The 17,903-nt window shown below is 43.4% G+C and overlaps 1 protein-coding gene across 16 annotated transcripts in view; it reads left to right on the plus strand.

Moving 5' to 3' along the window:
• The window catches only part of APBB2 (amyloid beta precursor protein binding family B member 2), a 377,265-nt gene that overhangs the window by 249,013 nt on the left and 110,349 nt on the right, over window positions 1-17,903 (plus strand). For 13 of the 16 annotated variants that reach the window (XM_060148293.1, XM_060148295.1, XM_060148297.1 and 10 more), the window contains one exon: window positions 9,479-9,687. In XM_060148293.1, the coding sequence (XP_060004276.1) occupies window positions 9,479-9,687 (209 nt within the window). The remainder of the gene's footprint in view (window positions 1-9,478; window positions 9,688-17,903) is intronic. The other 3 variants (XM_060148298.1, XM_060148301.1, XM_060148302.1) reach the window with 1 other exon arrangement.

Consider the following 17,903-nt stretch of genomic DNA (forward strand, 5'->3'; position numbering starts at 1 on the left):
AGAAATGGACAAATTCTTAGAAAGATATAACCTTCCAAGACTGAACCAGGAAGAAATAGAAATATGAACAGACCAATCACAAGTAATGAAATTGAAACTGGGATTAAAAATCTTCCAACGAACAAAAGTCTGGGACCAGATGGCTTCACAGGTGAATTCTATCAAACATTTAGAGAAGAGCTAACACCCCATCCTTCTCAAACTCTTCCAAAAAATTGCAGACGAAGGAACACTCCCAATCTCATTCTATGAGGCCACCATCACCCTGATACCTAAACCAGACAAAGATACTACAGAAAAAGAAAATTACAGACCAATATCACTGATGAATATAGATGCAAAAATCCTCAGCAAACTACTAGCAAACAGAATCCAACAACACATTAAAAAAATCATACACCATGATCAAGTGGGATTTATCCCAGGGATGCAAGGATTCTTCAATATACGCAAATCAATCAATGTGATATACCATATTAACAAATTGAAGAATAAAAACCATATGATCGTCTCAATAGATGCAGAAAAAGCTTTTGACAAAATTCAACACCCATTTATGATTAAAAAAAAAAAGCTCTCCAGAAAGTGGGCATAGAGGGGACCTACCTCAACATAATAAAGGCCATATATGACAAGCCCATAGCAAACATCATTCTCAATGGTGAAAAACTGAAAGCATTTCCTCTAAGATCAGGAACAAGACAAGGATGTCCACTCTAGCCACTATTATTCAACATAGTTTTGGAAGTCCTAGCCATGGCAATCAGAGAAGAGAAAGAAATAAAAGGAATCCAAATTGGAAAAGAAGAAGTAAAACTGTCACTTTGCAGATGACATGATACTATACATAGAGAATCCTAAAGATGCCACCAGAAAACTACTAGAACTAATCAATGAATTTAGTAAAGTTGCAGGATACAAAATTAATGCACAGAAATCTCTTGCATTCCTATACACTAAGAACAAAGGATCAGAAAGAGAAATTAAGGAAACAATCCCATTCACCATTGCAACAAAAAGAATAAAATACCTAGGAATAAACATATGTAAGGAGGTAAAAGACCTGTACTCAGAAAACTATAAGGCACTGATGCAGGAAATCAAAGATGACACAAACACATGGAGAGATATACCATGTTCTTGGATTAGAAGAATCAGTATTGTGAAAATGACTGTACTACCCAGAGCAATGTACAGATTCAATGCAATCCCTATCAAATTACCAATGGCATTTTTTACAGAACTAGAACAAAAAGTCATAAAATTTGTATGGAGACAGAAAAGATCCGAAAAGCCAAAGCAGTCTTGAGGGAAAAAAATGGAGCTGGAGGAATCAGACTCCCTGACTTCAGACTATACTACAAAGCTACAGTAATCAAGACAATATGGTACTGGCACAAAAACAGAAATATAGTTCAATGGAATAGGATAGAAAGCTCAGAGATAAACCCATGCACCTATGGTCAACTAATCTATGACAAAGGAGGCAAGGATATACAATGGAGAAAAGACAGTCTCTTCAATAAGTGGTGCTTGGAAAACTGGACAGCTACATGTAAAAGAATGAAATTAGGACACTCCCTAACACCATACACAAAAATAAACTCAAAATGGGTTAGAGACCTAAATGTAAGACCAGACACTATCAAACTCGTAGAGGACAACATAGGAAGAACACTCTGACATAAATCACAGCAAGATCTTTTTTGATCCACTTCCTAGAGTAATGGAAATAAAAACAAAAATAAACAAATGGGACCTAATGGAACTTAAAAGCTTTTGCAAAGCAAAGGAAACTACAAACAAGACAAAAAGATAACTCTCAGAATGGGAGAAAATATTTGCAAATGAATCAACGGACAAAGGATTAATCTCCAAAATATATAAACAGCTCATGCAGCTCAATATTAAAAAAACAACCCAATCAAAAAATGGGCAGAAGACCTAAATAGACATTTCTCTGAAGAAGACATACAGATGGCCACGAAGCACATGAAAAGCTGCTCAACATCACTAATTATTAGAGAAATGCAAATCAAAACTACCATGAGGTATCACCTCACACCAGTTAGAATGGGCATCATCAGAAAATCTACAAACAACAAATGCTGGAGAGGGTGTGGAGAAAAGGGAACCCTCTTGCGCTATTGGTGGGAATGTAAATTGATACAGCCACTATGGAGAACAGTATGGAGGTTCCTTAAAAAACTAAAAATAGGACTTCCCTGGTGGCGCAGTGGTTGAGAATCTGCCTGCTAATGCAGGGGACACGGGTTCAATCCCTGGTCCGGGAAGATCCCACATGCCGCAGAGCAACTAAGCCCGTGCGCCTAGAGCCCACATGCTCTGCAACAAGGGAAGCCACTGCAATGAGAAGCCCGCACACCGAAACAACGACCCAACACAGCCAAAAGTAAAAAAAACTAAAAATAGAATTACCACCTGATCCAGCAATCCCACTACTGGGCATATACCCAGAGAGAAGCGTAATTCAGAAAAACACATGCACCCCAGTGTTCACTGCAGCACTATTTACAATAGCCAGGTCATGGAAACAACCGAAATGTCCGTATACAGACAAATGGATAAAGAAGATGTGGTACATATATACAGTGGAATATTACTCAGCCATAAAAAGAAATGAAATTGGGTCATTTGTAGAGATGTGGATGGATCTAGAGACTGTCATACAGAGTGAAGTGAGTTAGAAAGAGAAAAACAAATATCATATATTAACACATATATGTGGAACCTAGAAAAATGGTACAGATGAACCAGTTTGCAGGGCAGAAATACAGACACAGATGTAGAGAACAAACGTATGGATACCAAGGGGGGAAAGTGGCGGGGGGGGGTGGTGGTGTGATGAATTGGGAGATTGGGATTGACATATATACACTAATATGTATAAAATAGATAACTAATAAGAACCTGCTGTATTAAAAAGTAAATAAAATTAAATTTAAAAAAATCTTTAACAGAAAAATCCTCAGTTACAAATAACTACATATTTCAGGTACACTAAATATCTTAATGTTAATGTTTTTAAAGGAAAATAGGGAAAAAGAGTTAGAAAATCAACACTCCCAAAACTGTTAAGAGGTTTATTACACCTGTAAAAAGAATGCAACCACAGGAAAGCTCAATTGAGTACAACATGTATTTTTCTGAGGCTGTGATAGACACTTTAGGGTCCCAAATAGGCCCTGCAAATAAATATCAAGAAATAGCAGGGGCCCTGAAACTGTTTTAGGTCAGCTTTCCTCCCCTCTGTCTGGCAGGCCAGCGGGTCAGAGCGCTCACAGATTTTGTACATTTGGGGCGCATTCCCTTGTTTTCCACAGTCATTGTTTTTGCCAGTTCCTTTGACTGAGGACAGTTTCACCCTGGGTTCTAAACAGCCTCTGTATGCTGCCTGGAACCCTCAGCACACCTATAATAAATGATCCAGACCTGGAGTCCTGGCTCCACGCTCTTGTCTTCAGAAGTCGGTGGTGAAGCTGGAGGGAATGAAGAGTCTTCTCGCTGTTTTCTGACAAGGAGGTTCTAGGTCCAGAAAAAATTAAGGGACTAAGTAGTGAGTTAGGAAAGAAGAGAGGCAAAGGAAGCAGACCACCGGTGACCGGAGAAAGTGTTTCTTGTTGTTTTTTTTTTTTTGAAATTTGGCCTTTTTTATGCTTTTTTTTTTTTTTTTTTTTTGCGGTACGCGGGCCTCTCACTGTTGTGGCCTCTCCCGTTGCAGAGCACAAGCTCCGGATGCGCAGGCTCAGCGGCCATGGCTCACGGGCCCAGCCGCTCCGCGGCATGTGGGATCTTCCCGGACCGGGGCACGAACCCGTGTCCCCTGCATCGGCAGGCGGACTCTCAACCACTGCGCCACCACGGAAGTCCCGGAGAAAGTGTTTTAAAGCTAAATTCAGATAGTTTGGATTAAGGCATCTGGCTCCCTCTGGAATAACAGTGCTCAAAAGACAAGCCAGCAGTAGCTGCAGCTAAGACTTCCGAAGAGAGAGGTTTTTCTTCTCTAAGAATGGGAGCATTGTGCTGATTACTCTTCTGATTTTGAAAACACAGACCACACAAGAGCTTCGGGAGCTTGCCTTTGCATAGAGGGTGAATCTTTAGCCCTTATGGCCTTAAATCTTATCCTAGACCACTCACATCTCATTCAAGTGACTTTCTATTGTAATGACACAACAGGCTCTTCCCTGCCACATGGCCTTTGCACTTGCTGTTCCATCTTCCAGGAGTGCTGTTCTCTTGTCTGTTCCCAAGGCTGGTGCCCCTTCTAGTTTAGAGTGACATTGTTCCTTCCTCAGACCATCCTATCCAAATAGCCCACCCTATCCCCAGACACAATTGATCCCATTATACCTGAATTGCCTCTTTTATTCATTACTGTATTCTCAGCTTCTAGCATAGTGCTTGGAATGTATTGGAGGCCCTCAGTGCAAGAGAATGAATGAATAAGTGGGTGAATAAATGAAAGAATCATTGAATATAATTCACATTTTTTATTCTCTGGAGCCAGCAGTTAGATGGAGTTTGGTGGAAAAGATTAATTACCTTTTCTGTTTTCCTAGGCCAGTGGTTCTTAAAAGTGTGGTCCCAAAACCAGCAGCAAGAGATCAGCACCACCTGGGAACTGTTAGAAATGCAGATTCTCAGGCCCCGCCCCAGAGCAACTGAGTCAGAACCTTGGCGGGGGGGTGGGGATGGGTAGTACCCAGCAGTCTGTGTTCTAGCAGATTCTCCAGGTGACTGTGAACCTTGAGAACCACTGCCCCAGTTCACGGATGCTGGACCCGGGTCTGTCTGAGGAACTCTGTGCCCCCCAGCCCTAGAACAATGCCTGGCACAGAGTAGACAGGAAATATTTGTTGAATGAGTTAATCTGTCTCCTCTTTCTTCGAAAGGTGCTCACCCCCTGCCGTACACACTGAAGGCACTGGGTATACAACTGTCAAGGAAGGGAGTGAGTGCCATTAAGAGGGCCAGAGGGAGGCCTCTTGTGCTCTGCACTGCAGACGTTGCCAAATTTAGAATGCCAGCTCACCCGTCCCTTCTTCCTGTGGCCTCCGGAGCAAGAGGGGAGATTTCCAGCTGCTGCTAGATGCTAATTCGTTTTCATTTGACCCTTCAGTTCCTGCAAGTGAACCCAGGGGAGACGGTGATGAGAGGCAGGCTTGCTTCACACACAGACCAGGGAGGAGAGCAGGAGAGAAGTGGTAGAGGTGGAGCCAGGCCAGCAGCGGCACTGGCGCCCAAGGCGGCTGGAAGGGGCAGGTCCTTGCTGCTCATAGACGGGCTCCTTGTTTCTATGCCAAGTATTGCTCTTGGCCCAAGAGGCTCCCAGCACAAGAGAGACTTTCTGGGGCTCTCAGCCTTGCTATTTTTACACTCCGACTTCCAGGCCCTGCTTCTGGAACAAAACTGCAAATGACAACGTGGGCCACAGAGCCACTTATAAAGGATATCTATAGCTTTCTGCTCTTACCACTGAACCGTGTCCCACTTCCCTCGTCTCCTTGAAGGCGCCTTCAGCAAGATGCAGTGATGCAGTGATGACATGACAGGAGACCATAAAGCTTCTTAGCTGTGAGATCCTGTAGAGAAGGGAGGAGGGAGAACTAGGTGGGATCTCAGTCTCTGCTGTGTGCCCGCGTGTGGAATAGGATCCTCGGGTTTCCAGTGGGAGAGTCTGCAGATCCATGGACCCGCTGAAGTGGCTGCCTGGGTTTACTGGATGCAGAATTAGAGAGGGAGACACGGAAGGGAGGACCCTATGCAACGCCTATATTGGAAGTGTCCTTGCATGGATGTACCTAGTCTCCAGGGCAAATCTTGGTGCCCTCACTCACCAACTCTGTAACCTTGGTCAGGTCAGCTGGCCGGTCTCATAGCTTCAGACTTGAAGCCATTGTGTCCTTTCTTATGTGTCCCTCCCCTGCCCCCGCCCCGTTTATACACCTTCTAAATTCCCCCAAGCTGACCACAACTGATTTTTCTCAGATCTCTGAAAAAGTAACATCCATTTCTACATAAGGACATAGTTTACCCCCTTGGCTTTAAACCAAACTGCCGTCCTCTCCGAGCCTTAGAAATGGGATAACCATAGTGTGTCCTTCATAAGGCAGCAGTGGACACTCCACAAGCTCCTGCAGTAGAGAAGCAATAAAGCAGCTGGGTATTTCAGCCCACAGCCCACATCAGCATCCCTGTTACTTTTACTGTTAATAACAGCACAGTTGTTACCAGCTGCTGAGAACCTCATGGCAGCATTAAGAGAACTTGGGTTTAAGCCTTGAATGGCCCGGCTTCTTGTCTTGGCTGGCTATTATTCCCACTCTTACCTTCTGGTGGGATTGATGTGAGCATTCAACTAATCCCTGTTTTCAAGGAAAATCATGCATACAAGACCAATATTTAAAACAGGTAAAAATGTTGCTGCAATAGTCAAAAGACTCTGGACAGGCCTGGAGTTCCACCTACCTGCACCACTGTCCTCCTCCCCCATTTGATAACATTTGAAAACCAGTGACCTGTTGAATAAGGTCCAGGGTACTTATTTAAATGTATACATAGTTCTATGTAGGAAAACAAAGCACATTGGGGCTTTGAAGATTAAACAAAATGAAGTGTAATGGCACTGAGGTACCTCAGAAGGCATATTTCTTGCTGTTCCTGTGGAACCTGTCAATAAAAAAATGAAACAAAATCTCAACTCCAGCCCAGGACTCTTTCCAGTTTATCATCTTGTATTTCTTTTTGTCCATAACAACATTCACATATGCCTTCAAGGGAAGTAGACATGCTCTTAACTAGAAGCTAGTATTCCCGAGCTTTGTGAAGTTGCTCTGTTTTATGAAATTACGCAGAACTGATTTCTTCAGAATTCTTTGCTAAGCGCCAAGTTCAATTCCCATCATTCAGGACTTCATTCACTTATTTCTCCCGCCTTCTTCGTGCATTCTTCCTTCTTATCTTCCTTTCTTCTGTCTACCCTTCTGTCTATCCATCCATCCACCATCTATCCTCCATTCATCCAGCTCATTGTAATTGAACACCTGCCATGCTAGGTGTTGGAAATATGATGGTGAACATGACAGAGATAATGTCTGCTTGCCCTCACAGGGCTTACATTCCTTACAACCAGGGTAGGGTGATGCGGAAGGGATTCTATAAATGATTCTGAACTGCTGATTATATTGTAGATGTGCCCACCTCACTTCCTTCATCATCATCATCTGATCATCACCAATTTTTAGCAACAGAATAACCCACCTTGTAATTTTTATTCCAACAAAATCTCACCAGAAATTCAAAATATAAACCAAATATAAGTGAATGGGTCTGGTTGAAACAGAACAGACCACTTTCTGCCATGCAGCCCAAGGCCCCTCTCAACCACTTTGGAAAGCCACACCTGAAGACTGCTGACCTTGGTCTCTGCCCTTGTGCTGATGTGATTTTATATTCTCATAGTGTTATGTAGCTATTCTTCGTACATGCTAATGTCCCAGCTGTAGAGACAACGGGGATACATGTGTAAATTCAGGCCCTCAGACCTGTAAAAACAACAGAAACGGTAACTAGCATCCTCTTTAGGTCCTTTTAGTTTCCATCTCAAGCTTGTTGTCTGAGCTGCTAGAATTGGACAAGGGAACACCCTTGGTAGGGTTTTCTCCAACTTAATACCAAGACCTGTGTATTTTACCTTTCCCATCCCAGTTGAAATATTTAAAACAAAATAACAGCAGAAACAACCGTCTCACCCCCTAAAACGGAGACAGGACAGAGGAGTGTATGCACATGTTTGTTTCGAGTTGCTTCTGAAAGATTTGGGTAACTTGAAATTATTTAATCGTGCTTAATTTCCTGTAGGGGGAGGGGAAATTTCCATCATAATTTGAGACAAGTGGCAGTTTTGCCTCTGGCAGATTTAAATGAGAAAAGTGAATGCTGGGATGCTAACCAACCGCATGAATGCACATCTGTGCCCATAGCCTTAATCAACTTCTTTGTTTGGTTTCTTTTTTTCTTCTTGCGGCTGTAGCAGCCTCAGTGACGCCAGCCCACAGGATGCAGTGACATTTGCTGAGAGCAAGGCCCACACACTTTCTCATTTAAATTGCTGTAAAGGCTCCAGCCTCGGGCTTCCCTGGTGGCGCAGTGGTTGAGAGTCCGCCTGCCGATGCAGCGGACACGGGTTCGTGCCCCGGTCCGGGAAGATCCCACATGCCGCGGAGCGGCTGGGCCCGTGAGCCATGGCCGCTGAGCCTGCGCTCCGCAACGGGAGAGGCCACAACAGTGAGAGGCCCGCGTACCGCAAAAAAAAAAAAAAGAAAAAGAAAAAGAAAAGGCTCCAGCCTCTTGTGAATGACCACACAGAAAAGGGCCTCATCCTTAGAATGAAGTGATCCCTAGATTTAGAGCACAAGTTTATTAAGTTTTTCTACCTATGTATGTTGATAATAGCCACCTGCAATTCCTCCATTATGCCTCCCTCTCTATGGATTTCTTACTCTGCTTCCTTATGTCTCTCCTTTCTTCTCTAACACTTTAATCCATCTCATACTCAACTCAAAGAAGGCCAAAAATGAGATTTTTAAAAAACAAATAGTTATCCAGTAAATTAATAAAATATTGATATAAGCCAGGGATGACTGAAATTGCCCAGTAGATGTATTTTATTTCCCCCACACACACACATACAGTTCTTAAAAAATTATTTTTTGAATTTAAATGCCTTTGGACTTTGCACATGCTTACCAGTTTGCCACCATCCTCACCATTCTCTGTTGTATCCCACACCCATCCTCCTTCATGCATTTATATTACTGGCCGGTTTTTAGAATCAGTCTGGTTCCTTTTCGAATTCCAAGGCTTTTTCAGTCTGCCCTCCTTGGGAATCTCCTGTGTGCAGTTTAGAATTCTAGAGTATTACGAAAGACATGGCTACTTTGTAGATGTTTACAATCAAATGGGAGGAGTTGTTAAAGCAAATGAAAGGTATAAATCCAGTACTCATAAATCCAGTAACTCATCCAGAAAGCAGTTAAAGAACATTAGAGTTGTACTCATCGCTGGGAATGATATATGATCCCAAACAGTAAACCTTACCAATGTACAAAGGGATACAGTAGGTTTTGTGTTTAACCATGCAAATTTTGCTTGGGTAGTTGATTCTGACTAATGGAGCTTTAGCCTGTTAGTTCATAGGGTCCTTGGAGCTGTAAGATGACTTGATAATGGGTCCTTTATATCCACGTTCTCAAGTGTCAACCTTCCAGTTCTTTCCATGTTTCTTTCCATATTCCCCCTCTTTCCATACTTCGTGTCCATAGGATGGCTTCAGTTCTCATTTGGGCTATGGACACATCTGTCTGTGGAATTCTCCTGACTGTTGGTAGTAAAATTGGAAGACTGTAATTGTTTCCTCTTTGAATAAAACCCTCTCTTTTTCTCCATTTTCCAGCAGATATATGGAGTGATCACTCCTTTCAGACTGATCCAGATTTGCCACCTGGCTGGAAAAGAATCAGTGACATCGCTGGGACCTATTATTGGCACATACCAACCGGGACGACTCAGTGGGAACGCCCTGTCTCCATCCCAGCAGATCTCCAGGGTTCTAGGAAAGGGTCCCTTAGTTCTGTAACGCCATCTCCCACCCCAGAGAACGAGGTAAAATGGAGTGTCTTTGTGATGGCTTAGTAGAGTGGATGTAACTTGTGATTTCTCCTTAGACTCATTGCTTCTGCCCCAACAGGTCATCCAGGTAAGCTTTTGATTTTCATGCATGTTGCATTTGAAACCGAAATGCTTCCTCTTAGTGAAGAGTGTTAATACCATCTTTCAGGGATGTTTTCATTTTTTTAATGGCTTTTGGTCTCTTGAAACACCATTTCAGGTACAGAAAGTAAGAGAGGCTGATTAATGAGAAGTGGTTAAGATTCCCTGGGGCTCACGGAGGCAGTAATTTACTCTGTAGGTACTGTTGCGTGGTGCTGGTTCCATAAAATATTTACACACAGAAGAATGTCTCTTGGCCAGATGTGTTATAATTACTGCATATCTTATTAATATCCGTGGGCTCATTTGACTGCATGGAGAGAATGTCTGCAGGAATAACCCTTGAGAGCCCTTAAATGCTTAATTTCTAATAAAAAAAAAAAAAAGAGGATCTGTTTATTTAGCAGAAGTGACATTGTTTTAGAAGTAATTAGCAGTATAAATTTGTTCTGTCCCTGAGGATGAAATCTGATGTTTAAACAAAGAACTGAGGCATTAAAAAATTCCATCGTGGTATTTACTAATACAAAAATCCCTGCAGTGAACCTTTGTGAATCCTGATAACTAAATATTCAAGAGAATTACAGTGGGAAAAGGTTAGAGTTAAGTAATGGCTTTGCTGGAGAAAAGAAGTTTCATTCCTAACACACGGGCACTTCTGCCTTTTTTTGATCACAGTCTTCTGCTCTTTAAACAACTCATTTTCTTTTACTTTGAGGACATGGAAGGAATTTGAACTGCATCTCTCACCCCAAAGTTTCTCTACATATTTGCCGCTATTATCACCCTTCCTGTCTTTGAAAGTAAACAACATCTTCCATTATTTACTTGCTCTTCTCTGGGAGGCAGAAAGACCTACATTCCAGCCACATTCCTGCTTTTACTGGGCTTCGGCATCTCACCCCACCTGGGCCTCAGATTCTCCATCTTTCAAGTGATGGGTTGAGGCGAGCTATAGGCCCCGTTGATAGACCAGGGCCTTGGTTTGTTGGTACTTGGCCCTGATGATCAGATATGTGCTTCAGTTCCACTGAATCACTTAGGATTTTGTTGCTCATCACTGGGTGATTTTGATAACTTTTTATTAGCATAATATTCCTCCTCTCAGGGCACATCCCATTCAGTCGATTTCTTCGCCTTATGTGAGGTGTGCTGGGGGATAAAGATGAACCAACACAGGCTGCTGCTCGTGGAGCTCAGCATGAAGTGGAGCCCTCTTCCATTCCGGCCCAGTTACCTCTTGGCATTTCTCCCTGGACCGCAGAGTGGCCTCCCAGGGGCTGAGCGGGCCAGGACGCCCCTGGGCTCTCGCTGAGGCACAGAGCCCCTCTTTCTTCTTCACCTGTACTGCTTGGCTCTCGGCATCTCTGTTAGAATCTTTCTACGTTCCAGGGCTCCATCCCCCTTATTGTAACCCTTTACCATCTTCACCCCCAGGGAGTGCCCTGCAACCAGAGAATGCCCGGTTGGGAAGGGGGCCTTGGCACCAGTATCTGTCCATTACAGACAGGGAAACCGAGGCACAGAGAGGCCAGTGACCAGCAGCCATGCTGGCTCTAGAACGCAGGGTTCCCGAATCCTCCTTGAATTACAGGTCAGAGTCCTTCTCACTTGGCTTCCCTGGCTCTGAGATCTCAGCCGACCTGCTTTCTCTTGGTCCAGAGGTGAGGAGATCAGACTGACTTTGAGATACCATTTCTGTTCAATGAATCTCTTGTCCTCTGTATGTGAAAGAAGTGAAGTTTGTCTCGGAGCCCACCTCCTGAGGCCGAGGCGTGGGTGGGGTGGAGCCCAAGGAGGGCATCCCGAGGTTTAGGTGGCTTGGATTTTTACTTCTTTGATTAATATGGTAGACTTTCACTTTCACGTTCTCTGTGAAAAGTCTTAGGAAGAACGCAGCACAGGTAGGCTGCTGGCCCTGGGGATAATGATTGGGAAGCAGAGTCCTCTTCTCATCCCTGAGCCACCTTCTGATGCCCACTGTTGCCTGCTCTGCCCCGTCCATGCCCGCTTCCACCCCCCTCCCGCTCACTGCCTAGCCCCCCTTCCCAGGCTCCGACTGTGTCCTATGGCCGCCTGCCTCACTTGCTCTCCTGGAGTTCAGTGTTTCCATCACATCCCCACTGGTCAGCCTCCCAGCTGCTCTTCATGACTTCTTGTGGCTTTCAGGGTACTTTCATAAACGTCACTTCATTTGTCCCCTTCAAGACTCTTCACGCAGCAGAGATGACAGCTATTATGTTTACCATTTAAGAGAAGAGGTAACCAAGGCTCAGCAAGTTGAGTAACCAGGCAAGTGACGTCAGGGTGGCAGGATGGTTCTGTTCCTCTCTTCTGTTGCCATCGTGTTGGACAAAGCCTTATCCCTCCAAGAAACATGGTAACAAATGTGTAGTTTTTTGAAGTTTCAGAGAGAGACCCATTTCCAGCTCTTTATTTTTCTTTATTAATTCTATTTATTTATTTTTGGCTGTGTTGGGCCTTCATTGCTGTGTGTGGGCTTTCTCTAGTTGCGGCGAACAGGGTCTACTCTTCGTGGCATTGCCCGGGCATCCCATTGCGATGGCTTCTCTTGTTACGGAGCACGGGCTCTAGGCACATGGGCTTCAGTAGTTGTGACTCGTGGGCTCTTGAGCGCAGGCCCGGTAGTTGTGGTGCACAGGCTTAGTTGCTCTGTGGCATGTGAGATTTTTCTGGACCAGGCATCGAACCCGTGTCCCCTGCACTGGCAGGCAGATTCTTAACCGCTGAGCCACCAAGGAAGTCCCCCAGCACTTTAAATAGACCAATGGGATAGATGTTCTTTGGATCAACCTTTCGGATGTTTGCTTCACGTACATTTTTTCCCCTGGACATCAGGCCATCCACTAAGTCAAAGAACCAAGCAGATTTAAAAGGCAATACATTAAAATCCTAGGGGCAAAGGGATGAGCAGATAGGTAGAGAGGAGAGGAAGGGGAGAGGTGGGGGAAGACACAGACTGCTACGTTCCCAGGTCCGCCAGGTGCTGACACGGATATTAAAGCAGAAGCACTAAGGGTAATCGAGCGTTTAGAGCACCAGCTTCATGCCTTGTCTCCTTACTCCTCATAAAACCCTACGCATCTGTACAACAGTTGTCATTACCTTCTTACATTTGGCAACGCACACAGAGAGGTGAGGGAGCTCGCCCAGGATCACACACCTAATACCTAGTGGAGTCAAGCCTGAATGGAGGTCTGCTGGCCCCTGCCCCTACCCCAGGTTTCCCTATGTGTGTATGGAGGCTTGGAGAGCCTTGAATGGCTTCATCTCACTCCAGGGGAGGGCGGTGACATATGCAGCACCTTCTAGAAGATGACTTCTCTTGATAACATTGTCTCAGGTGCTAATACCAGTTGAAGAGAAATGATTATATCTTTGATGCCATTTCTTTGGTCCCTAAATAGAATCTATTTTGACTAATTTGGAAACATGAGAGAAAGCAAAATGTTAAGGGCGAGAAGAAACTTGTAATATGTCGCGTCAGAAACGCACATCTTACACAGATTTTTCCTGAGCTGGCTTAAAAAAAAAAAAAAAAGTGCCAAATCTGTTGACTCAGCTTCACAAAAGTTTAGGACGGAAGGGCTTCCTTACAGTTTGAAAATTTTACATTTCACATTCCAAAGTTCACCAGGGAAGTGTTAGGCGCAGCACATAATGTTCCCTCTGCATACGCCAGCAGTATTTTTTGAAAGTTTATAAACTGGCCGGGAAGCATTTGCTGCTGAAATTTGGCCCAAAGATGATCTTCCCCCAGTCCATCAGTTTGTTCCAAGTTACTTAGATGTTGAATTTTAGAGAGAAGAGGGAGCTACACAAAATATTGTAATGAATAACTATTGGCCCATAAGCAAGCCTTACGTAGAATCCTTCCAGCAGAAGGTGTTTCCAAGTTCCTTAAGGATAAGAGTATGGAGGACCAAGTGGGTCTGAAGCAAGGGAAGGTCGACTTGTTTCTCAGGACCGTGATCTCTTGTTGATCACAATTCACTCTGTTCTTGCTGCATTGCCTCTGGAGTCTGGGAGGGGCCTGAGCAGCTAACTCCCCAGGAGGGGCAAAACCCACGTATTGCATTAGAACCTACGGATTTTCACATACATCTCGAAATAAGATGACAACATAAAGGGGCCAGTCTGTCATCATTTTACTGAAATTCTTGACCTGATCAAGTAATCATGACATTTTAGAGCTGGCAAGAACCTTTGAGAAGGGCTTAGTGAATGCTACGGCAGTATTTCTCAGCCTGGGAGCCAAGGATGGTGGCTAGGATGTCCTCTGGGGCTTGTAGAACATGCTAAGTTTCCTGATTTTTACCCCAGGCCACTGAGCTAGACTCTCTAAGGGTAGGGCCTGAGAATCTGCCTCTATCATAAGCGTTGCAGGAAATTCTGAGTGAGTACAAGAGCTGGTCTTCTAGCAAATTCAGTCTCCCTGTTTTTATTTATATGTCACTTCCCCTTCAATTCTTTGGCTTCCCGCTAGCATCTCCTGGGAAGGATTGTTCTCACCCGTCTGCTTTGAAAGCCCTTTAACCTTTATTCCATTGTGTCTCTTTATAGTATTCTTACTTGAGGCACGTCCGCCTCCCTTTTGGGGGGTGTCGGGCCCTGCCCGCCTCGTCTTGTGTCCTCAGCACTTGGCACAGTGCCTGGTACGTGTCAATGTTCATTAAATGTTTGCTGAATGAAGGAATAAACCAGCTTTGTAGCGGAGGGAGCTCTTAGTTGACTTGCTGTAGCGGCAGAGCCAGCACTAGAGACCCAGGTCTCCTGATTCTCCTCTAGTTTGTAAATAGTGCTACTGCTGACAGAGACTAATTTAATGGCACAAGCATTTGTCAGTTTGTCTTCCAGTTAGATTCTTTTTTTTAACTTCTCTGGATTTTATTTGCATGATAAACCATAACTGTTCTTTTGATAGTGTTGCATCCAGCAAAACACGAAAAGCAGTTTTAAAAGAAGGAAAAAATATACACACATATGTGGATACAGTGCTTCTTAACATTGACTGGCCTATTCCTTGGAATTCCAGAATTCCAGGTACTCTGCCATTTATCATCAAGACTACAACGTACCAAGGCTCAAGTCTTGACAAAAGAGGATTACGAAGCATAACTCATAACCCTTTGTAGTCCCTAGGCTCTCAAACTTTTTATTCTTACAAATGCCTTAGCAGAGATAAGGACACTGCTATTCCTGGGCACTTTCAGGCAGCCAGCCCCTGGGCTAAGGGCTCATGTTCTTGACCTCACTGTGTCCACACGCTGGTGGGAAGTCTTCTAAGATCCCAGAAGAAAAATATGGAAGAAGAAAACTCTCAGTAGTCAAGGTTATACAGTCAGATTGATTCCCCTAGTAGGTCACGAGGGTGCCATGCTGAAAGGTCATGAAGGGTCATGGCAGGTGCCGTGCTCCAGGCGCTGCGTCTGTCCCCACTGTCTCTGAGGAGCTAGGGCTCCAGGGCTCTCGAGAACCTGAGTGTCATCGCCGTAATCAGGATAAGGGGTGCTGCAGCCTGGCCAAGGTCAAGACGAGCACCAGGAGGGTGTGTCCCCAGCCATAACTCTGACGCCACCATCTCTCAGCTGTGCAAGGCTTTAGCTGCATTGCCTGAGAGATGACCGATTGGAGGTTGTTACCCATGGAAGATGGTCCCTGTTCGTCCTCTACTCTCCTTTACCTCTCTTTGTGTCTGTCTTCCCTGGGGCATGTTGCTCACCTGCGTTTTCCTCTTTTATTGTCTTTCTCTTTGTCTCTTCTTTCATCTCTCACTCCCATCACCCAGACTGCAGACTTTCTGTACAACCCAAGCATCTGTGTTGGTGTCTTTTTTCTGTAAATGATTAGCTAAAATGTTGTATTCTCTCTTCTTAATTAAAAAAAATAATAATAGATGAATAGAATATATCGTTCTTAACATTTAGGACAAACTGTTTTTGTCCTTCATTGCCCTTGACTTTAAAAAATAATAGTCACTTAAATGGAGGAGAAAGTTTCTCATCTTTGATGTCAATGAAAATTTTAAACATGGGAAGGAAAAAAGGTCTTTGGCCTGTTCATAGCATGTAATGTTAGTTTCCATTTTTATTTGCTTGAGTTTTGTGCTAAAGGGTTTCTTCAGGAATACTTATGTTATTTTAAGGTTTTGCAAAATCACTGTATAGGGCCTTTGTTTATTTAAATCTGTAAAAGGTGATTGTTGGAAGTTTGCCAGCTGACTCCTGTCTCCGTAGCATGAGAGCTAGATCCATGCAGTCTCAGAACCATAATCAACTTTTACTTTACAGGGACTCCTACATCCAGAGAGTACATAAAAAAATTTAAACACACACGTATAGAGAAGTGTTTGATAAAAATGCCAAAGCCTTTTCTGAATACTTGTTTTTAAAAATGCTCTTCTTTCACTCTTTGTAGTCCTAACACAGTATCTTTTGGGTATAATTTCTGATATCAGATTCCCTTTGTCAGACACACATGCCTTTTTAAAAATGTCTTCACAAGAGCACAATTATCTTGAATCTTCCCAATTCACCATCTGATTACATTTTCAAAGTTCAACCTAAATGAAAACCAAATAATGCTCACGTGTAAATGATGATGACAATTCGGGACCAAAGAGGCTTGTTTTCTTTTTTAAAAAGAAATTTTAGCTTAAAATTTTATTTTGTACTTGATATTTCCAGTCCTTATCATGAGTGTTTATTAATTCCCCTGTGATGGTAACTCGAAACATTTTTCGGTCACTGGCCCTTCTGAGAACAGAAAAGTTGGGGATAAAATGCACTTGCACAAAATCCCACATCCATTTCAGGGGCTTCATAGGTCACCACAGCTGACAGGTTAAGATTTTCCTGTAATATTTTCTCCTCAGTAAAAGCTGAACGCTGCTTTTGGGGATGGAGTGAGGAAAGAGGTGAGGGGCTGGACAGCATTCCTGCTCTGTGCTCAGTAAAAGAGATTATTTTTAAAAAATAAATAAACAACAGTGGTCCAAGTTCTGTTTTAGTTTGAAAAACTGCAGGTTGGGTGCCTAGTCCAGCAAAGAAAGCAACAATGACACCAACTGTGTAGAAGTGATAATGGATCCAGATTTGCAATGACCATGCCCTCAGAGAGCCCTTCAGAGCCAAATAAATGCATTTTTTCAACACCTGGGACATTTGATCTTCACTGCTTCTTGCTTTGAGTGGCTTTAAAAATTGTATTGTGTGCGGAAGTTATGGGTCAGTACTACTGTCTCATTTTCAAAGAACTTTAGTTGTAAAGTTACTTAGTGGAAAAGTTTCTCTTATTGATTTATTATTCAAGAAAAGAGATTTTCCTGACGAGTGGAACAAGTTCATAAGGATGAACTTTATGGGTGTCTTATTAGTATCATTTATTTCCCCAAATGTCACATGAAAAATATTTGAATATTCAGTCAATATAGTAGAAAGAAAACAAATGTTTCCGTTGTTGTCCGAGGTGAATAAAAGAAGGAGTTGTTTAGATTCGAAGGTCTATCGTCAGAGGTTGCCCAGCAAGGCAAGGCTTTGCACTTTGTTCTATAACTATGTTTAGAAAAGCATTTCGTGATCGAATATTCATTTGTGAAGAGGCTTGGGTGGCAAGGAAGTAGAGTTTTTTATGAACAAGAGGAATTTACATTAGATTGTCTAGAGCTATTTTTTATTAGATTAAATCTCAGCAAGATGAGGTCAGGCTGGGTTCTTTGCCCTCCATCATTGCCATTTTTTTCTTTGAAGTGAAAATAATTTGGCCCCCAGCTTTTTTATGCCCTTAGCCGTGGACATTCCCGTTTCCATCCAGCACATTGACAAGCATCATCCCTAATTCCACCTCCACCTCAAGGCAACAGTTCTGTTTGGTTAATAGGAGACAAAAAGGTGCCTGTGAAATTAGGTACGCTGGGCATTTAATACTTTGATGCATAGTGTGTGCTTTTAAGACCACATTTAGAAAGTATCGATACCTTCAATGTCTGGTAATAACGTTCGGCCATTTGTTTTGGTAAGTAATTAAAGCGCCCTCTCTTTCCTCCTGCCCTAGGCCTCAGGTGTTGATCTAGATCAAGGGAGAGCGAG

This window comes from Lagenorhynchus albirostris, chromosome 4 (assembly GCF_949774975.1).
Source record: "Lagenorhynchus albirostris chromosome 4, mLagAlb1.1, whole genome shotgun sequence".
Lineage (NCBI taxonomy): Eukaryota > Metazoa > Chordata > Mammalia > Artiodactyla > Delphinidae > Lagenorhynchus > Lagenorhynchus albirostris.